The sequence below is a fragment of the Palaemon carinicauda genome, chromosome 1 (genome assembly GCF_036898095.1).
Source record: "Palaemon carinicauda isolate YSFRI2023 chromosome 1, ASM3689809v2, whole genome shotgun sequence".
Taxonomy (NCBI): domain Eukaryota; kingdom Metazoa; phylum Arthropoda; class Malacostraca; order Decapoda; family Palaemonidae; genus Palaemon; species Palaemon carinicauda.
Window position 1 is genome coordinate 188,583,428 of NC_090725.1, and position 22,539 is coordinate 188,605,966.

The 22,539-nt window shown below is 44.1% G+C and overlaps 2 protein-coding genes across 4 annotated transcripts in view; both read left to right on the forward strand.

Moving 5' to 3' along the window:
- BORCS6 (BLOC-1 related complex subunit 6) overlaps positions 1 to 22,539 on the forward strand; it is a 230,074-nt gene that overhangs the window by 19,852 nt on the left and 187,683 nt on the right. The gene's annotated exons all lie outside the window — the stretch shown is intronic.
- LOC137653235 (uncharacterized) lies at positions 19,000 to 21,504 on the forward strand. The gene is made up of 2 exons (XM_068386605.1): positions 19,000 to 19,296; positions 19,426 to 21,504. Exon 2 carries the CDS (start codon positions 19,531 to 19,533, stop codon positions 21,385 to 21,387), a length of 1,857 nt encoding a protein of 618 aa, XP_068242706.1. The 5' UTR covers positions 19,000 to 19,296; positions 19,426 to 19,530; the 3' UTR covers positions 21,388 to 21,504.

Genomic DNA, 22,539 nt, shown 5'->3' on the forward strand with positions numbered 1-22,539 from the left:
TTTCTATTTTATTCAATAAAATATTTGAGTTAATATGAAATAAGGTAAATAAATTTCAATAAAATTTAGTTAACAAACATAGACTAAAGACTACATAAGACAAAGGTGTGGAATCTGAAAAGGAAGAACTTGCCATTACACACATGAGTTCCAAGGGAACTATATAGTCTTTTAAAGTCTTAAATACACTTCATGTCCAAATAAACGTGGCACACGTGTTCAAGTCTATGTTACTTCACCATGTAGAAGAACAGTCCGTTGTGTCACTAGATGGCACTTAAAATCGCACTAGGGTCAACACAGGCACCCGTTGAGTTAGAGTCCCGAAATAACTCACTGTTCTGCACAGCACTAGGCAGCAGACTTTAACACACTACCTGCTGCCACCACGTATCGCTTCAGTTCGTGCACCTGCTTCGCATAGTGTTTGAAAAACACTTGAGGATTTCCAGCCTGTGAAGGATCGAAGGCTTTCGAAATCCATTGCTTGAAAGAAATTTAGGGAAGAGGTGACTTTCCTGGGATCATGACCTGCGGGTGTACTGTCAGGATCCGCTCTGCGAATAAAGTAGGTGATCTTCGCCCTTAGTTGTTTGAGTGACAAATCAGATCCCGATGTTTCTCCTTTAACCCTGGAACGGTACGGTGGGTCGTCCGCGACCCCGAGCGTCAAAACAAAAGAGGTTTTTCTCACGTGACTCACCCCCGTGACTGAATTTGTGGGTGATCGATCTGCAGTAGGTGTCTCGCCTACATGCTCTAGTAGTGTCCAGATGTGCATCGCTGTAGCTGTACTCCTTCCCAGATTTCTGAGACGCGTCGGGGTCGAGCGCGACCGAGTTTACCCTTCTAAGGTAATTTGCATAATTATCAAAATTATTACGTATTATGAAATTGTCATAGAATGGTGCAACTTGTATAGGTTATCAGTTGTGGAAAGTTTTGGTGGATTGTTTGGCTACCATGTGCATGATTTTTTTTTTAGTTAAAATGTTGTTCATCACCACGAGGACCATTTTACCGCGAGTGCCCCTTTTTCATTTTTTTTCATTTTTTTGCCAAGTCATTTTTCCGTAAGATATTGCCAAATAGTGTCGCAAAACTTTTGCTTTTTTAGTGTTGGAAAGTGTGTCTAGATGATCTGGCTACCCATGCATGACTTTGTTTTTGTCAGATACGACGTAGATATTGGTATGTGGGGTATTTAACTGCGGTTGCCAATTTCTGTTTTTTTTCAATATTTGTAAAAATTTACTACGTAGTAAGGAATTGCCGTATATTATTGATTTTTTTTTTCATGTTTATTTGTTAGAAAGTGTGCCTTGATAGTTGGGCTAACACGTGCATGTCTTTTTTTTTTATCTGAGATGCCGTATATTAGAATGTTGGCCATTTTTCCGCAAGTGCCCCTTTTTATTTGTTTTGCATTTTTTTTCTTAGTCATGTTACCGTAAGGAATTGGCAAGTAGTGTCGCAAAACTTATATTTTTATAGTGTTGGAAAGTGTTTCTAGATGATCTGGCTACCCATGCCTATCTTTTTTTTTAGCCAGATATGGCGTATATATAGGTATGTGTTCGATTTTCCTGTGATTGCCATTTTTTCGTTTTTTCCCATTTCTTTCAAAATTACTACGTACTAAGGAACTATCACAGAGTAATGATTCATTTAGATGTTTATTTGTCGGAAAATGTGCCTTGATGGTTTGCCTAGCACGTGGCTGAAATTTTTTTTTTTTTTTTCTGAAATTCCGTATATTAGAATGTTGGCCATTTTTCCGCGAGTGCCCCTTTTTATTTGTTTTGCATTTTTTTGCTTAGTCATGTTACCGTAAGGAATTGGCAAGTAGTGTCGCAAAACTTATATTTTTATAGTGTTGTAAAGTGTTTCTAGATGATCTGGTTACCCATGCCTATCTTTATTTTTAGCCAGATATGGCGTATATATAGGTATGTGTTCGATTTTCCTGCGATTGCCACTTTTTCGTTTTTCTCATTTCTTTCAAAATTACTACGTACTAAGGAACTATCACAGAGTAATGATTCATTTAGATGTTTATTTGTCGGAAAATTTTGTTTACTTCTTTTTTTATTGAATATCATCAATTTTTTTAGCTAAAATATTATGTTGTTTTACATTTTTTTTTTCGATTTTATTTCCCTTCAAAAAAATTTTTTTGGGTCAGAATTCTAATTTTATAGTCGTAAAATAATAGACAATCATCCAGCAATCCACCATACAATTTTTATGCATATCCAAGAATAATTAGATTAGTAAATAACACCTTGAAATTGACATACCCTTCCTGCATTTCTGGTGGCAGATTAGGGAGTCTGAGTCAGTGTGGTTGGCGGCCATTTTGTGGACATATCCGAAGCGTAAGTTGCCCTATCTATATATATTCTTGTTCCCTGTAGAATTTGTGATATTTTGGTATATTTTTACCTGCATAAATATCATATTATATATTAAATATATGTATTTTTTTACGAAATTTCTAAGTACTCAAAAAATGACCTTTAGATATGGCCCCTGATATAAATGTAATTTACAAAATAATGAAGATTTTTTTACATATTTCTATTTTAGGATAACATATGTTTATTCCCTAAAAAAATTAGCCTCTTCCTATTTCATTTGGGTACCCAAAAAAATTCATGAAATTTGGACACATTTTTTTGGCCAAAAAAAGTTACCCTTTTTTTCTCATTTCAGATCTTCACCTCCATGGGTCCGACTTCATCCAAAATACATCAAGATGTGTCCTAAACATTCAAGAATCAATTCCTAAAAGGTTTTGTGTATATATGTATACATTTTTTTTTATGAATTTTTATGTCAGGTCTTTTTATTTTTCTACTTAATTTTTTAAAATATTTATAATAAATAGTTTTTCAGCAGATGAGTAGTATTTATCTTTACAGTAGTTTTGAGCATTCATTGAACTTTTTTTGGCAAAAAAAAAAAGGAGGTTACTGCAAAAACAGATTTTTCAAGAATTTTATTTTGCGTCGGGGTCGCGCGCGACCGAGTATACCCTTAAAGGGGTGTCCGAGGAGCGTACCTATCCAGGGTTAAAGAGCTGTCCTCCACCAAAGTCTGAAGTTCTTCGAAGATAGACCTTTAGACTCTCCACTGGGCATAGAGAGACATCTTCCTTCAGAGGGCAGATTTTCCAGGGACCCCACCTCTTAGTGGGGAGTTCGTTCTTAGCGAGAAACAGTGGGTCAGGGAAGAGGGTAAGTTCCCCTGTTTCGGTGAACTGTATCTGGCCCTCTTTTCTAGATAAAGCCACTATTTCACTGACTCGGGCTCCCGAGGCGAGAGCAAAAAGGAAAATAACTTTTTGAGTCAAGTCTTTCAGAGGGCATGATTCATTGTCCAGGCTAGAGGCAAAATGGAGCACCTTATCAAGAGACCAGGAGATGGGTCTCGGAGGGGGTGCAGGACGGAGTCTAGCACATGCCTTTGGAAGTTTGTTAAAGATTTCGTTGGACAGGTCTATCTGGAAGGCGTAAAGTAATGGTCTTGTCAAGGCCGATTTGCAAGTGGAAATCGTGTTGGCTGCTAAGCCTTGTCTAAGAAGGTGAATGAAGAAGGACAGACAAAAATCTATAGAGATTTCTGTAGGATTTTTAGCCTTGAAGAAGGACACCCACTTCTTCCAGGATGACTCATATTGCCTTCTGGTAGACTTAGTTTTGTATTCCCTTAGGAAGTCTAAACACTTCTTCGAAATCCTAAACCTCTTCTTCACGGCTAGGGAGAGAAAATCATGAGATGAAGGTTTCGGGTTTTCCTTGATGAAGCGAAGACAGTCGACTTCTGAACCTGCTGGGAGAGAACTGGGTCCGGCAGAGGGATCAGCTTGGGCTGTAGCTCCAAGACTAGAGGGAACCAGTTGCTCCAGAGCCACTTGGGTGCCACTAGGGCTGCTGTTCCCTTGAAGGTTCTCAGCTTGGTGAGGACTTTCAACAGAAGGTTGGGTGGAGGGAACAGGTAAATCTTGAACCATCTGTTCCAGTCCAGGGACATGGCGTCCACCGCTTCCGCTCTGGGGTCCTCGTATGGGGCCACGAAAAGAGGAAGTTGCTTGTTGTCACTCGTCGCGAAGAGGTTGATCTGCAGTTCTGGGACTTGACGGGAGATGAAGGAGAATGATCTTGCGTCTAGGGACCATTCCGACTCTATTGGGTTTGTCCTCGATAGAGCGTCCGCCGTCACATTGCGGAATCCTTGTAGGTGAACTGCTGAGAGGTGCCATCTCTACTTGTCCGCTAGGCGGAAGATGGGCAATTGCACTTGGTTGAGTTGAGGCGATCTTGAGCCCTGACGGTTGAGACATCTGACCACAACAGCGCTGTACAGAGTTAGACGGATGTGGATCAAAGGACATGAGGACAGTTTCTTCAGAGTAAGAAGAACCGCCATGGCCTCCAAGATGTTGACGTGAAACGTCTTGAATAGGGGACACCATGTTCCTTGAACTTGTCGCTGATGGGAGTGACCCCCCCATCCTTCCAGCGAAGCTTCCGTGTGGATGGTGACCGACGAAGGTGGTGGTTGAAGAGGAACTGATCTTTTCAGGTTCTTTGCCTCCGACCATGGCTTTAGGAGTGAGCGAAGCCTGGTTGGTAGAGGTCTCTTGAGATCTCTTCGAGCGACGGATGCGTTTCTTCTCCAGACTCCCGATGCATCTTTTAGCTGTGCCTGTAGCACTGGGTCTGTCACTGAGGCGAACTGGAGGGAGCCGAGCACTTGTTCCTGTTGTCGCCTTGAAATTCGTTTGGATTTTAGGAGTCTCTTGACAGATCCCGCAATTTCCTTCCTTCTCTTCAGAGGGATGGAAAGACGGTATGACTGAAGGTTCCAATGGATTCCCAGCCATTGAAACTTCTGAGCTGGAGACAGTCGAGACTTTTTGGTGTTAATTTTGAAACCCAGATGTTCCAGGAACTGGGTCACCTTTCTGGAAGCACGCGAGCATTCTTCTGAGGATGCCGCCCAAACCAGCCAATCGTCTAGGTAAGCCATCACCTGGACGCCTTGAAGGCGTAGCTGTTGGACGATCGTGTCTGCGGGCTTCGTGAAGATTCTTGGAGCTACGTTGAGTCCGAAGGACATGGCCCTGAAAGCGTACCGCCTTCTTTGAAGCTTGAATCCTAGGTAGGAGGAAGCCGGTGATTCATTGGAATGTGCCAGTAGGCGTCCACCAGGTCTATTGAAACCGTGTAAGCCTTGTGAGGTAGTAGGGCTCTTATATGTTGAAGAGTCAGCATCTTGAATTTGTTGTTCGCTATGAACTTGTTGAGAGGGGACAAGTCCAGAATGACTGATTTTGTCGGAGTCCTTCTTAGGAACACAGAACAGTCTTCCCTGGAACCTGGAGGACTTTACCCTCTTGATCACCTTCTTATTCAAGAGTTCTAGGACGTATTCTTCCAGGACGGGGGTGGAGTGTTGAAAGAATTGGTGGAAGGTTGGAGGTGGTGTTACCCAGCTCCACCCTAATCCCTTCTTGATGATGCTGTGGGCCCAAGGATCAAAGGTCCAACGATCCTGGAAGTGGCGGAGTCTTCCTCCCACGGGAAGCATTTCATTGCTTCTGGTTTCCCGAGGATTTACCACCTCGGCCGCCTGCTCCCCTCCCTCCTCTCCCTCTAGATGGACGTCGAGAGGAGTCTTTGCCAGAACCCCTACCTTTGGGGTGAAAGGTAGTAGATTACCTTTCATAGGCTGGTGTAAAGACTGGTGACTGAGCCACCTCCAGCTGAGGGACCAACTGAAAGGTCTGTTGTGGCTGAGCCACCAACTGGGGAGTAGCGGGTGCCGGAAGCTGGCGCTTAGCCTGACGCTGTTGGGGTCGGGGCTTGTTGGACTTCTTCTTATGTTGGGGGCTTTCATCCTGAGAAGATTTCCTCTTTCAGGACATGCCCCACTTGTTAAGAAGGTTCCAGTTCTCAGTGGCGGCTCTGTCAACGATCTCTTTCACGAGGTCGTTAGGAAAGAGATAGTTGCCCCAAATGTTGGAGGAAATCAGTTTCTGGGGTTCGTGTTTGACAGTGGCATCCGCAAACTCGAATTCTCTACAGGCTCTCCGGGCCTTTATGAAGCTATACAGGTCCTTCGTCAAGGTGGCAAGGTGGGTCTTTGCAAGAACCATGTAGAAGCCTGGGACCCGAATGTCCCCGGCCATTGTCTCAAGCTGTACCTGAAGAGACAGTGAGGCAGCCAGCCTCTCTTTTGTGTCCTGCTCCTGACGCAGAAGGTATTCGGTGAGCTTGGCGAGGTTTTCGTTAAACTGACGTCCCGCGACATCAGCTTCCAACTTTCCTACCGCGAAAGTTAACTGTATATCTTTCCAGCTTTTGTCGTCGGGAGGAAAGGCGAGGAAGAGAGGCCTACATTCCTCCAATGTAGGGCAGGGTTTTCCTTCCTCCACCGCCTTCAACACTGCCAGCAGGGCCTTTTCGGAGAAAGGAAAGACCATGGTGGTAGGAGCAAGAAAGGACGGGTGCTTCTTGCTTAGGGCCGGCACCTTGGAGTTGGTGTAGCCCCTGCTCTTGAGGCAGTCGGCTAGAAGAGCTTGGGCCTTAGCATGGTCAAATACTATGACCTCCTTAGGCTCGGTCTCCTCTTTGGAGACTGGTTCTGATTTGAGACGGACGTAACAGTCTGGGTAGGCTTCAAAGCTAGGCCAGAACTCCACCTCTTCAAGGGGGACGGCGCCTAGCTTAGGGTTGATGACAATTCGTCCGCTTGTAATGGGCATGTGTTCTGCATGCCACCAAGGGTTTGTCACTGAGCAGGAGGGAAGATCCTTGACGCTGATCTTCTTCGGCGTGTGTTTCAACATACGCATAATCTCCCTCTTAAGATCCGCATGCCCCTGGTGGAACTTCTCATCCAGGATTGCCACTAGTGCTTGGAGGGTATCCTGGGTGCCCACCACTGCAGGTACTGGATTGGCGGAGGTAGAGGGGATTGGTTCCGAAATGGCAACGGAAGAAACAGAAGGGGTGCGGGCGACCTCGCCCTCGGAGTCAGGAGTCTCCATTTGGTCTTCCTCTTCTTGACCCTCAGCCATCAGGGTCCTTTCGGTATTATCTGACACATCCGACATCTTCTCAACTTCGTCGATATGACAGTCTTGGAGAGCGTCCAGTTCGACCGTCAGTTGGACGCAGGGGATCTCAGGCTTGGGAATGACGGCATCCTTAGATGCCTTAGGAAAGAGTAAGGCTCTCCTCCTTTCGTTTGGGAGAAAAGGCCCTGTGGCGTTCTTTTGGAAACCACGCACCCACTTGCGTAGTTTCTCTCGGGCGATGTCCCTGGCCTCCGCTGACGGAGGGTTGTCGAGCGCCTCATCGAGCAGGTTCTTGCATACAGTGCAGACCTGCGGGTCCCAATAACGAAGGTTCCCTTTGGAGATCGAACAGCCGGCGTGGGGGTGATGAATGCTGCAGAAGGCGCTCTCACACCGCATGTACTCCTGTAAAAGAAAGAGGCAGATGAGTCTTTGGAAGTCAATAACAGTATGACTTACAGTAATCTTAGATTAGTATTAAAGTTATCAAACTTATAATATAAGATTCCTTTTCATGTATAAGCTTAAGATAGATAAGCTAGAAAAGAGGCAGGAAAGACACATACTTGTGCAACCCGCCCATGACCCCACACCATAACTAATTCTAGGAGCTCTTCATGAGCCCTAGGAGGAGGAAGAAACATCCACATTGGATGAGCCAAGCTTAGGCTTCCTCCGAGGAATTAGATACAGTGAGAGGGGGAGCTGAATTCATTCAGTATAGAAGAAAAAGGAGGGATAGATCTAATCCCCCTTATTCAGGTTAGGTCTCGGCAAGAGACTGCGCATGGATGCACAGAATATGCTGGAAATTTTTTACTGTACAACTATACACTAGTTTTCAGTCTAGGGTATAAATTATACCAGAGATGTACTGGCTATTATCCATAGCTGCACAATAATCACTGCCGGCAGGGGGAAGGAGTGACTGTCCACTGTATAGCCAAGATGGATGGCGCCGGCAGCGTGACGGCATGCCGGAAGCGTGCCTGGCGCCGGCAAATCTCCATCAAAGAGAGGGCGACACCTTTATGTGATGGCAGATCGCCGGCAAGTCGGCGCCCCCCGGCAGCTGGCAAGTGACCGGCAAAGGTATACCAACACTGACATCATTCAATGAGACAGATAGGAAACCGAAGACACTGAATGCTGTCGCCGGCAGAGTGGAGGCGGCAGTGGACCGGCACTGAGAGAGAGAGGGATAGGATAGGAGGAGAGAGAGGGATAGGATAGGAGGAGAGAGAGGGAAGGGTAGTACTCGACACCCATACCCCTTCTTCCTCTGGAAGGAGTGTTCAAATGAAAGGGAGAGGGTGGCAACCTTTCATCCAGTTGCAACAGAGCCGGCAGTCGGCTATAGCTGCCGGTGGCGGCCCAAGGGAGGACCGAAGAACACTCAAAGATAGTGAGGTCTTCCGCCGGCATACCGACCTGTCGTATGCTATCCCATAGTTCGACTATACGCGGGAAGCGTAGCAGTTCGGACCAACCAACGAAAGGACCAAGCTGAACCCACAACCCGCCGGCACGCGGTGGAGTTGTAGGACGGCGGACAGAGGTGTGATGGCTAACCCAACACAATGGGATAGAGGGGGAGGGGTAAGGGTCCTGAGGGGGAGTGTAGGGGGGAGGCGTAGCTCCCACCGTCACTCCCAGGGGTGTGGATTCGGTTCAGGGTTAGCCTATCTAGGTAGGAAGAATCCATTCTCCAGCCTAGGGTAGGTTAGCACAGAGAAGGTACAGCACTAGTGTCCTGTCCTAAACTATAAGGAGCAGAATCCCCTTGGACTGCCTAACCTAGGCTAGGGGAGCTAGCCCCCCAAACCAGGAAAGACAGGGGTAGGACAAGTCGCTAGGCCACAGGGAGGAAGGGTCTTAACCCAACCAAGTGTGGACTAGGGGGAAGGGCAGAGCCCCTCCACCTTCACCCACCAGCAGGGACCAGAAGGAGAGTACATTCTCCTAACGGGGAGCCGGGGGCAAACGACTAGTACTCTGAGGTTCTGTCCCGAACTCAAAGCGCATGTACTATGGCAAGGAGTGGGGAAAGAAAATCCTAGCCTAACCTTACCCGAATGCATTCGAGGTAAGGAGGGGTAGGATGTAGCCTAGGCTACCTCAGAGGGAGGGATTACCTTAGATAAGGTAACTGGGGAGGTGAGAAAGTATACAAGAGCCCTAGTGCTAGGTTAGGGGCAAGGGAGACAACTACCAAGATCATCGAAACCCCAATCACTGAATCTTATATGTATAAATGCCTATACAGTGGAACCTCTACATACGATTGTCCTAGCATACGAATTTTCCAACATACAAAGTAAAATTCGACCAAATTTCTGTCTCGACACCCGAAGTAATGCTTCAATATACGATGTAGATCTTGTTTACGCCGGTAGATGGCAGCACATAAGAGGGGCGCTATTGAGCGTCGAGTGCTCTGTTCTCTGTTCTTGTGTGTATCGTGTGGTTGTCCTCTGTTTGGTCTGTTATTAACAGTGCTTATTTTCTTCCTTTTCTCACATTTCCTTTTTGATTTTACTTATAATCATGGTGCCTAAGAAGCTAAGTTTCAGTACAGGTAGTGGTGAGAAAAGGAAGAAGGGAATTCTTTCATTAGAATTGAAGCAAGAAATTATAGAAAAACATGAGAGCAGTGTGCATATGAGTGATATGGCTAAACAATATGGCCAGAATAGGCCTATGATCTCGACGATCATCAAGCAGAAGGCAGCCATTAAAGCAGATAAACCATCGAAGAGGATCACCATTATTACAAGACATCGTAGCAATACCCTGGAAGAGATAGAACACCTTTTGTTGATAGGGATAAAGGACAAAGAGATTGTTGGCAACGATCATTTGTGAGAAGGGCCAGTGTGATGAACAGAAAGAAAGAAAAAAGTGAAGCAAAGAAAACCAAGATAGTATTAACAAGCTCTTTTAAAAATTCTTCTCTCTTTTTCTGTTTCTCTCTAAACATACCATTAACATGTTCTTCAAATAAAATCTCTCTCTCTCTCTCTCTCTCTCTCTCTCTCTCTCTCTCTCTCTCTCTCTCTCTCTCTCTCTTCTTCGCTGTTATAGTGTTAGAGACGTCTATTATTTTTTTTCCGAGAGAGAGAGAGATTAAACAAAAATGTGTTTACAGTACATATGATTTTTAACAGCGTCAACGAATTGAAAAACAATTAAATTTAACTAAGAAAGTAATAACAGCTAATCTGAATTCCTTTATTAACTAAAACAAATATTGATACAAACACACTCGTGTGCGTATGCACAAACACACACACACAGGTGCAAGAATTGCTACGCAGTAAGAGACAGACGGTAGGGGAGGAGGTAGAGATGGTGACTGCGATAACGTACCATAACTCGTCACTGAAAGTGATGAAAATTAAAAATCAAAAGAAAAAAATGTAAAAAATATGAAATAACAAAATAAAAAAAAATAAATAAGCTAAGTTACATTAAAGTTTCCGTAGTGTTAGGTACGGTACGTTATCGCAGTCACCATCTCTACCTCCTCTCCGATCGTGTCTCCTCCTGCGTGTGTGTGTGTTTGCACATACGCACACGAGTGTGTTTGTATCAATTTTTGTTTTAGTTAATAAAGGAATTCAGATTCGCTGATATTGTTTTTTTTAGTTACATTTAATTGTCTTTCAACTCGTTGACGCTGTTAAAAATCATATGTACACAACACATTTTTGTTTAATCTCTCTCTCTCTCTCTCTCTCTCTCTCTCTCTCTCTCTCTCTCTCTCTCTCTCTCTCTCTCTCTTTTTCAGAAAAAATTAATAGACGTCTAACACTAACAGTGAAGAAGAACGAGAGAGAGAGAGAGAGAGAGAGAGAGAGAGAGAGAGAGAGAGTATCTATGTAAAGAACATGTTAACACCATGTCTACCTTCTCGCCGATTGTCTGTCTCCTCCTGGCGTAGCAAATCCTACACCTGCGTTGGCCAGTCTCTAAGGTAAAGTGACAATAAAACACATTTTTTATTTAATTTTTCTCTATAATTATCTTTTTTACATGCTTCTTTCATTTTATGCAGTTATGTTATTGTTATGTGTAATTATATGTAGTAATTTATTAAGGAGTTAATATAGGTTTTTTGGGTGTGGAACGAATTATACAAATTACAGTGTATTCTTATTGGAATATTTGCTCCAACATACGATTGTTTTAACATACGAAGCAGTTTCTGAAACGAATTAAGATCATATGTAGAGGTACCACTTTGTAATTTAACACTAGGAACACTTATTCTATCATGCCTAGGCTATCGAGCCTACGAGCTAGGCTAGCAATCTAGCATACTAATTCGGCTACCTGCATTCGCCTAAAATGAATACTGTCGGCATAATATAACTAATTCCTAGCAATGAAGACTAAATAACTAATGTTGATTATTAGTTATAAGACCGGGAAGGTTGTTCTGGCTAACTAAATAAAGTATGCGAGGCAAACAACAGCGTCGGTATTATGACGCCTCCGGTCAGGGCACAGCTCCGCCACAAAACACAGGATTTTAAGATAAAAAGACGTTACTTTATGGCTGGAGCTTATTTATACAATACAAGAATATGGTACTCAACTTTCCAGAAGAAGGCAAGGCAGAAGGTTGCGACATTGCGAAAATACTTAGCGAAACACCTAGTCAGAAACGCTACTTATGAAGGAATGAGGAAATGGCGCGCATCGGTGACGTCAATCAAGATGGCGGCCAGCTATGGCGGCCGGATGTTGACATCGCCGAGTACTGTAACAGTAACGAAGGAGGAGAGTTTAGTAACGGCTCCTCCCATACTTGCCACACTACCCCTCGAAGCGTAAATGCTATGTGGGGTGCAGATAGCTATGTGGCGTGTCAAGCATACGTCCCGTTATTATACGATATCCTAAAGGGAAACCTTATGGGTACTCACGCCAGAAGTTAGAATTCTGTGAAACCTTTAGTTTAATTCTCTGTGAATATCTACTGTAGTCAAATATACCCTTAGGAAGCTACTGAAGGAACCTTCCATCAGGACGTCATGGCTTGAGCCCAAAAAATCCAGTATCGAACACGTAAGTGAGGGGCATGCCAAGAGACTATTGAGTAAATCAACAAGTTATGCGAAGGTATTGAAATCAGGAGTTGAAATGTGGCTGGAGACATCCAACCCACCTATTACTGCCTGTATTCCCCAGAAAAGAAATTTGCCATCTTCTGATAAAATTCTAGAGTATAGGGCAAGAATGTCACCTAAGGCTTCGCTCACCTCTATTAAACCTTTGTCCCCCACTACAAAGGATAATACTAACCTCTCTCAGGCTATATCTTTGCCTGATTTTCTGGAGGTTCCACAACAGAGTTATCAGGTGCACCTTTAGTGGAGAAAACACCAAAACCTAACAATTCACCACCTGTCAGTAGGAAAAGAGAGAGACCTCCATCTCTCTCACCCCCATCCATTAAAAACACCAAAGTTATGACATCAAATAGATATGATGTTCTGCCTGTTGATATTTCAGATCAACAGAAAACTTCTTGAATCAATCAAAAATTCAAGTTGAGGTCCACCATCCCCCACAAGAATTAGGTAAAAAGAACACTGAAAAGGCTAATATAAAACGTAACTTATCAAGACCCACACTTAAGAAGCCTTCAGAAAATATTGTCAAAACAAAAACTCTCAATGGGAAGACCTCATCAAAAATGTCTTCCAGAAAATAATACATAGTTTTCTCCTCTATTTTGCAATGGAATTGTTAAGGTTTAAGGGCTAAATATGAAGAACTTAAGCTCTTAATTCACAAGCATTCCCCCGTAATTGTATGTCTACAAGAGAGCAAGCTTGATGCTAATACTCCTTGTCCTCGCGAATATGTTAGCTATAGGACACCATATGATCACCGAGTAGGGAGCCATTGTGGAAGCCTCTTATACGTTCGTAGAGATGTTCCACAAATACCCTTATCTATTCGTACACCTCTCCAGGCAGTGGTTGTTCAGATTGAGATATGGAGAAAATGTACTATCTGCTCTCTGTACTTGCCTCCAAATGATAACATATCTTATGATAATTTAGTAGAGGTGATTACACAGATCCTCAACCTTTTCTTTTACTTGGAGATTTAAATGGGGTGATGTTTTAGCAAACACCAGGGGCAATATTATATCATCAGTTGTGGAAAACGAGGATGTCGGACTCCTTAATACAGGAGAGCCCCCACACCTCCATGTTCAGACAGGTACCTTGTTATGCATTGACCTTTCAATTGCAAGCTCTAACTGCCTTTTTGATTTTGATTGGAGGACATTAGATGATTGGCATACTAGTGATCATGCACCAATCATTATAAACACCAACAATGGCCCACCTTTACAAAGATCGCCAAGATGGAATTTTGTGAGCTAAGTGAAATCGAGGGGAGTGCAGAACAGTTTGAAAGTATTGATGATGCCATAGACCTACTGAATGGTACTCCCCATACAGCAGGAATCAATTTGATTCTCAAAACCATTGGATTATTCAAACAACGACCAGTCTCGTGGTGGTTTTATGAATTACCTGTTGCACAGAGCCACCAAAAAATCTCTTGTCTAGATAGCGTAGATGCCATACTGAGGAAAATTTGATAACATACAAAAAGTGTAAAGCACAGTTTCGTCGTTCCATGAAAGAAGCTAGGCGTCAATCTTGGATATCTTTTGTTTCCTCAGTTAACAATAGAACACCACCATCTTCTGTATGGAGGAAAATAAAAAAGATTGCCGGCAAATTTACCCCAAACCCACCACCAGTGTTGAAGGTGAACGGTCAGTATGTGATTGAAGCAAATGCTGTTAGCAATGCCTGGCTGATCATTTTTCAAATGTATCATACAAGTGTGAAGGAGCTCCTGGTCACCATTATAGGAGCATTGAAGAAAAGAAAATCTTAAATTTTGCAACAGGAAGGGAAGAATCGTATAATTCTCCTTTTACTGAAAGAGAACTTGACTCCACACTTGCTAATTATAACGATACAGACCCTGGACCCGATGGAATTCCATATGCAATGATTAAACATATACATTTTAGTACAAAGTTATTTATTTTAAGCATTATTAATAGAATATGGCATAATCATAGTTATCCAAGTATTTGGGAACTAGCCATTATTTTGTAGCTTTTTTTAAAACCTGGTAAGGACAAGTTTTTAGGAGCAAACTACCGACCTATTGCATTGACATCTTGTTTATGTAAAATTATGGAGAAGATGGTCAATGCAAGACTGATTTGGTACTTCGAAAAGAAGGGTATTTTATCACCGATTCAATGTTGATTCTGAAAAATGCACTCAACGACTGATGTGTAGATATGACTTGAGTCCTCTATTTGTGAAGCCTTTGCATCCAAACAGCACCATGTGAGTCTTTTTTTACCTTGAAAAGGCATATGATACCACATGGAGACATGGTATACTTGAAACAATTCATGAATTGGGATTAAGAGGAGAGCTAACACTATTTATTCAGTCATTTCTTTCACATAGAGTTTTTCAAGTGAGAGTGGGAGAAACTCTATCAGAGAGTAAATGTCAGGAAGAAGGAGTTCCTCAAGGTAGTGTGCTGAGTGTAACCCTGTTTGCACTAGCAATTAATGGGATATCTTCAATCATTTCCCGGGATATTCTCTCAACATTATTTGTGGATGATCTCTCTATATCATTTGCTGGAGCTAGAATGGCAATGGTTGAGAGAAAACTACAACTGTTAATTGACAAAATTATCTAGTGGGCCGATATGAATGGATTTAAGTTCTTGACAAGTAAAACTACTATTGATCATTTTTGTTGTATCTGGGGAGTACATCCAGACTCAGATATATACATTAAAGGTCAATGTATCCCATGTGTAAGTGAAGCTAAATTTTTAGGTTTGATATTTGATTGTAGGCTTACGTGGGTGTCTCACTTAAAAGCGTTAAATGCTAAATGTCTTGAGGCTTTGAATCTTTTAAAAGTATTGTCCCATACATCGTGGGGGTCAGACCGCAATACTATTTTAAAATTATACAAGGCCTTGATTTTTTCCAAAAATACTTATGGGTGTGAAATATACTTTTCAGCCACCCCAAGCCGATTAAAGATGTTAGATTCAATACATCATGCTGGTATTAGATTGTCCACCGGAGCGTTTAGAACTTCGCCTATCACAAGTCGCTGTGTTGAGAACTTCGCCTTTCTCAATTCTCCTTGTTGATGCTGGAGAATTACCTCTAGACCTTTACCGAAAGTCTTCTAATTTTTGTTATTAGTTTAGGTTGCAAAGACTCCCTAACTCTTTAGCTTTTCAGACTGCAAGCCTTGTAAGACACACATCACACTTTGAGTTGCACCCTAAATCTCCTCAACCTTTTGGCTTTCGGGTGAAACAATTATTAAACAGTGGATATAATTAGAAGTAAGGTGCTTCCATTTAAGGTATCATCAACGCCTTCATGGAAATTACCATAGGTATCATTTTGTAAATATTTTATTGGAGTTGAGGAGAATATAACTGACTTAGAATCCAGATCTATTTGTATAGAACATGTTGCAGAACATGGGGGATCAACTTTTACATATACTGATGGTTCCAAATCTGATGCTGGCGTTGTATTTGGAGTACATAATAATGGTTTTAATTGCAGAGGTGCACTTCCTCTAATAGCTTCCATATTTACTGCCGAAATGTATGGTATACTAACCGCTATTGAGAAAATAGCGTTGGAGAAGGAGGGTAATTTTACCATTTTTGGTGATGCAAGGAGTGTCCTTCAAGCTTTAGAAGTTTTTAATTCTAGTAACCCTCTAGTTTTAAGGATTTTAGAATGGCTTTTTATTATTGGTTGGAGAGGTATAATGGTTCAATTTTGTTGGGTTCCAGCACATGTAGGCGTGTCTGGGAATGAGAAGGCAGATTTACTGGCGAAGAATGCTGCATCCAAGTTGCTACCAAGAAGGTATCCCATTCCCTGCAATGATTTCCTACCTAACATCAAGAAATGGTTTTGTAATAATTGGCAATAGCACTGGGATAGTCTAGATGACAATAAGATGAGAGAGGTAACAAATGTCATATCTTCTTGGAGGTATAACATGATGTCTTGAAAGTGGGACGTCTCCGCATTGGTCACACTCGGTTGACACACTAGTTTCTTCTGAAGGGCCAACACCAACCATATTGCAATGACTGTTTGGTACCTTTAACAGTGAGGCATTTGTTGACCGAATGCCCCAAGTATAATAACTTAAGAAATAGATATCTTTTAGAGGCTCGAGGTGAGGATGGCAGGTTCATCCTTGCCAAGATTCTTGGACATGATGTGTCCTACTACGCAAGCGGCATTTTTAGATTCATTTCAGAAACAGGTCTTCTGAAAACTATTTAACTTCTCTAATGGCATCTTAACTTTTATGGTTTTAGATGAATATTCTTTTATTTTTTTTTATGAAATAAATATCGGCATCAATGACCTTAGATGTCAGGATGCCAAAAAATTTGAATCAATCAATCAATCTTGGTACCCTGAGTCATTGGAGAGGATGGTGGGCATGTATATGAACATCCAGTGTGTATAGAAAACGGATTTTGAAGCAAAGTGAAAAATCTATTTTTGGGTGAGATGGCCATGTCATCCTGATGGACGCTTCCTATAGACAGCTTTCTAAGGAATATTTGGCTAGAGTGATACTCCCAGAGAATTGACCATAGGTCTCCAGAATTCTAATTCCTGGCACGAGTATCCTTAAAATTTTCCTTAAGGATATCACGGAATATCAGTGGACGTATATCTTGATACGACACATAGCAATCTTCACCCCGAATAGAGTTTTCGCTCTGAGGGGGAAGAGTGGCGAAATCGAAGGGGAGCCGTTATCAAGGTTACCCTTCCTCCCCTACTATTACAGGGCCCAAAATGGTGGCTCATTCCTTGTAGCATTGAACATGGTGCTACAGATATAGTAGTTTCGGGAGGGCATTATTACATAATCCTTTTCTTTGAAAATAGATTTTTCGCTTTGCTTCAAAATCCGTTTTCTGGGTCGACCTGTGGCGCCCGGTGAAAAGAGTCCTTCTTATATATCTTTTCTGATAAAACCTTCCAATTATACCAGAGAAAGATAAAAGCATGGAATGCTGAGGTTACAACCCTCGCGCGAGCACCTTTTGGGTGTCGTGTATAAAGCAAAGGCGCGTGAAATCCACTATTCACAGGTTGTCTTCCATTTAGTTAATTCCTTCGTCAAAGGGATGGGCCGATACAAAGGCCCTAGCCAACCCCCAGCGCCACACCACCCACGCCACGACGCGAGCGCCATCTGAACAACATCCTTCTTTTTGGAATCTTAAGTGTTGAATTTTTTTGTGGTGCTCTCGGTCTTTTTTATCAATCGTGGATTTATTTTGTCATGTCCGAAGCTCCATCTTCACACATTCCAATGTTAAGTACCATAGTTTGTTTTGACAGTTTTTTATTGTACCGGGCTTTTGTTTTATATCCAGTATAGTCTGTTTTATTATTCCCGTCTGGCCTTTCATGGCGGCCATTGTTTGTTCACTTGTTTGGGAATTCATCTTTGTCTGCCCGTTTAGTACTCTGTCACTTAGGTTCTTGGTTAAGTCCCTGGCCTTATGCCTTTAGAACCGTTATTATTTTTTGTGTATTTATGCTCATGGTACTTTTTGCTAGCAAGTCCAGCCTACGAACGAGATAGCGATCTAGCTTTGTATTTGTTTAGTACCCGCCCCTCCGAGGCGTTCGTCACTCGACTGTGCTATTTATTTTAAGTTTTAGCAGATGCTACTCTTCGATCGTAGTGTTATATGGATGTACATTTTTATTTTATACGTTTATAATTGTGTTGTGTGATTTTTCGTCCTGTTTTGTGTCCAAGAGAGCGAGAGCTTGGGGTCCCCGTTTTCTGTTCGCAGTCACGAGTTACCCCTTTCTCTCGTTTTCTTTCTTAGCTCCGGTGGGTGAGCGGATTTCCCGTTTTCCGTTTTGTGCGTTCAACGGGTTCTCCCTCCCTCACCTCTCCCCCTCTGGGTGGATGATAACTTACGAGTTATTTATTTTTCGTGACTTTTCAATTGTTAGCGTTATTTTGGTCCGTGTTTCGTCCTCTCCCCGTTACGGCTCGGGAGTAGTTATGAACGTTTTCCACTCCGCCTTGAGTTCTACTCCGCCATGAGGGATTCTCAATGACTTGCGTTCTATTGTTATATTTATAATTTGTTTACTACATGGGACGGGCTTCATATTGTTTAGATACGACCCTCCGGTGGCCCTTACTCCGGTCTCAGGCCACGGCCATATCCACAATAGCCTTTGTTATTACAACTGTGTTTGTTTTTCACAATAATTATTCAGGACCTTTCTTCTCCCTCCGGCCTCACCGGAGATCGTAAATACGCTTTACTATGATCTAAGCTTTAGCCTTTAGCTGCGGCTTAGCTTTTTATCTTTCACAATTGAATTATTAGCCACAATTGAATTATTCAGGGCATCTCATTATCCTCCGGCATCACCGGAGGTCGCCCATACACTTCACACTTATATTTGCCTTGCCTTTAGCTAAGGCTCCTTTATTCAGGACATTTCATTACGCTCCGGCCTCACCGGAGCTCCGGTTTCACCGGAGATCGCCCATACACTTCACACTTATATTTGCCTTGCCTTTAGCTAAGGCTGGTGTTTATATTTATTTTAAGGGCATGTCACTGCTTCCCCGACCCTTGGAGGTCGGCGGATTGCTTTAAGTTAATTATCCTTATGTCATTAACAGACATTAGTTTCATTACAAATATACAAACAATTGAATATTAAAGTGCCAACAATGGTATGGGGCGGTATCAACTTAAAAGTAATATTCGGTTGTTAGGTCAATGCAATATTGGTGCTTAGGGAATTCAGTGAGTGCTGGAACTCTAGTATAATAGGTTTTTTATCCCCTTATCAGAGTTTCAAGAAACACCAGACTCATGTCTCCTTTCTTTTACAGAAGGCCCGTTGTACTGCTGAAGGATGCCCTGCCTCGTTCAACGACCCCGTTGGGCATGACCTCTGCCGGTCTCATGCACACTGCTCCATTCCCTTTATCCAGGAACCGGGACAGGCCCAATACCCGGTCTGGTTCCCGGATTTGTGCTCGCTCTGTTACGAGCTGTCGTCAATTCTACTGAACGATGATGTAAGTGGGTTTTCCCTTTGTTCCTTATTTCTCGTTGGCAGACACTAATATAGACATGAATATGATATACACAGTATATTTTGGAGGGCAAACCCCCTCCTCCATCACTAATCACTGCAAATCTTACAGGCCGATGATGTCTCTCTTCGTTCAGCAAGGGCTACTCTTCGTCCGTGGGTGTCGGGCTTTGGCAGGAATGCCCCGTCTGGCGCACCCTATCTCCTCGATGGGGACATGGCCTCCCGCCTCTTCCCAGGCTCGACTACTGCTGCAGTCTCCCCTGACCTTGCTGCCCCCTTAATTGAAGAAGTCAGGGCTACCATTTCCGTGGAGGACGAACCCCTCGTACCGATGGACGTGGCGGGTCTGGATATAGACGTAGAACCCAGGGACGAGCAGGTAAGTGGTGCCGAGTTGGTGGAAACCCTTTTCTCTCCTACTCCCTCTCCTACCTCTTCCTTTCTAGGTTTTGATAACTCTAAGGCTTCTCCTCGGGATCCCTCTGCCTCCGTACGACCCAAGGTGAAGCCACTTCGAACTTATAAGACTTCAGCTTTGCCAGTATCAACGTCACCGGTCCCCGGACCCTCGACAGCTCCTGATATTCATATTGCTCCTCGTAAAACCACTACTCCTAAGAAGTCTAAGTCTACCAAATCCAAGAAAAAACCAACGGATGGCTTTCAGGTACCCTGGGCTGATCTCCTCCCCATCGAACTGATCAAAGGATTGGTCAGAGATCAGGTTCAACATCACTCTGGTGCAATAACAGAGATTAAGGATATGATGGCTACTCTGATCCGCGCCGGAACTCAGTTTCCTCCCCCTTCTGCTCCAGACGCATCGAAGCTGCCGCCCTTCGATAAAAACAATCCTTGGCGGTTTGCCTTGCATGCTCCATTCGTAGATGGTTCCCTAACTCTGGAGGGCATAGACACCCACCCTCTAGAGGACCTGGAGTTCTATCCCCCGGGCCTAGCATTCCCGTTCAATGGTTTTGTACGGTTAAAGGAACATGCATTGGTCCGTATGGACAAGGTACCGAAGGAAACGGTCATATTTCCAAAAGAGCAGGCCCAGGCTATCTGGGCCAGAACACTATCAGAGTGGGGGTGTATTAACTCCAAGCTCACCCCACACAAAGGTGCCTACACTATTTTTACGACAGCGGCCTCCATCTCTTTGCCGCTCATAGACAAAGTCACAGAGCTGACTATACAGGCCATCAAGGAAGGCTCTTCCATGCCGGCTCTCAAGGAGACGGACCCCACCTCTTTGCTTATTCCGGGTACCTCGGCAGCCTGGGATGCTGCGGCTTCTACCTTCACGGTGGGGAAACTAGACCCGGACTGTGCCTCTACTCTTTTCTCTGAGAAGCTTCCCAGATTAATAGAGAGTCTTCTCAAAACTGAGTTCGAGACCCGTACTAGACTTGCTAGGTCCCTCCAATCCATCACCTCCATGGAGTCCCTAGCATCTCTTTACCCAGAGGAAACGCTGTTCAGAGTCGCCACAATGAACCAGCTGCTATCCTACCAAATAGACCTCCATGACTTCTGGTCAGCTCGGGTTAGTTGCAGGAAGTTCGTTCTGTCGGAGGCCACCATCAGGCATGAGCCGAACAGACTGATAGCGTCCTCCTGCTGGGGTAAGACCCTCTTCCCTCAGACCGAGGTGGATAAGGTTCTTCAGGACGCAGCGAGGGCAAACCAGAATTTGCAGGTAAGGTGGGGTCTCTCTGCCAAAAAGAGGTTTGAACCCCAGAGACACACGTTCTTCAAGAAGAAGCAGAGGTTTAGTCCTTACAAGACGGCCCGGGGTACCTCGTCCCCACAGTCTTCCGCGGCCTTGACTTCTCGACAACAGGCGCCTCCTCAGCAGGTAGTCTACCTCGCTGCTCCCCCTGGTACACAGCCCAACCCCTCTTGGATGCCCTCACCTGCATACAACCCTGCCTACGAATCCTCCGGTTCCTTTCGTGGATACCAAAGAGGGAGTTTCAGAGGTAGAGGACAGTTCCGCCAACGCGGCGGGCCTAGAGCAAGGGGTTCCCGTGGAGGGAGGGGCCCTAAGTTCACTCCCTCCCAATGATGTGATGCCGGTAGGAGGGAGACTTTATCACTTCCGGGACCATTGGACCTTCAGTCCATGGGCTCACAGCATATTATCAAGGGGCTTGGGTTGGAAATGGTCACAGGGATCCCCTCCTCCACCGGTGACCTTCTTCCAGAGACCCACTCCCATCCTGGAAGAGTACACCGCGGAGTTAATCAAGAAGAGAGCAATCAAGCGGGTTCGATCCCTGAAATTCCAAGGCCGCCTGTTTACAGTCCCGAAGAAAGACTCGTCGGCGTTGAAGGTAGTTCTGGACTTGTCGAAGCTCAACTCTTACATCCTTTGCGACAAGTTCCGTATGCTGACTATCTCTCAGGTACGGACCTTACTTCCCCGTGGGGCCGTCACCACCTCTATCGATCTTACCGACGCCTATTATCATGTCCCAGTGGCTCGAAAGTTCTCTCCTTACCTAGGCTTCCGTCTCGGCAAGAGAGCCTTTTCATTCAAAGTCATGCCCTTCGGTCTCAGCATTGCCCCCAGGGTATTCACGAAACTGGGGGAGACGGTGCTCGAGCAACTCAGACACCAAGGGATACAAATCGTCGCCTATCTGGACGATTGGCTCATTTGGGCCCAGTCGCATCAGGAATGCAACAGAGCTACGTCGAAGGTACTCCATTTTCTCGCCAAACTGGGCTTCCAAGTCAACCTCCGGAAGTCCCGCCTACAACCATCAAGCCACTTCGAATGGTTAGGCATCCGTTGGGACCTCTCAAAGCACAAGCTCTCCCTTTCTCCCAAGAAGGTAAGGGAGATAGCTTCCAAGGTTAGGAACTTTCTCAAACACAAACAGGTGTCCAGAAGAGCTTTAGAACGAATCCTCGGCCTTCTCCAGTTTGCCTCACTGACCGATCTCCTATTAAAAGCCAAACTCAAAGACATCAATCGAGTTTGGAGAAAGAGAGCGACAATACCTTTAAGAGACAAGACCTCGAAGATCCCCTCTGTCTTGAAAATGAGACTACAACCATGGTCCGTTCGGAGGAACCTCTCCAAGCCGGTTCCTCTACAGTTCCCCTCTCCACAAGTGACAATTCATACCGACGCGTCTCTGAGTGGATGGGGGGGTTACTCCCAACATCAGATGTTTCAGGGCTCTTGGTCACCCGCCATGAGACAGTTCCA

Excerpts from the sequence above, each read along its gene's own strand:
- LOC137653235 (XM_068386605.1), top strand. The coding sequence starts at position 19,531 with ATGGCCTCCCGCCTCTTCCCAGGCTCGACTACTGCTGCAGTCTCCCCT.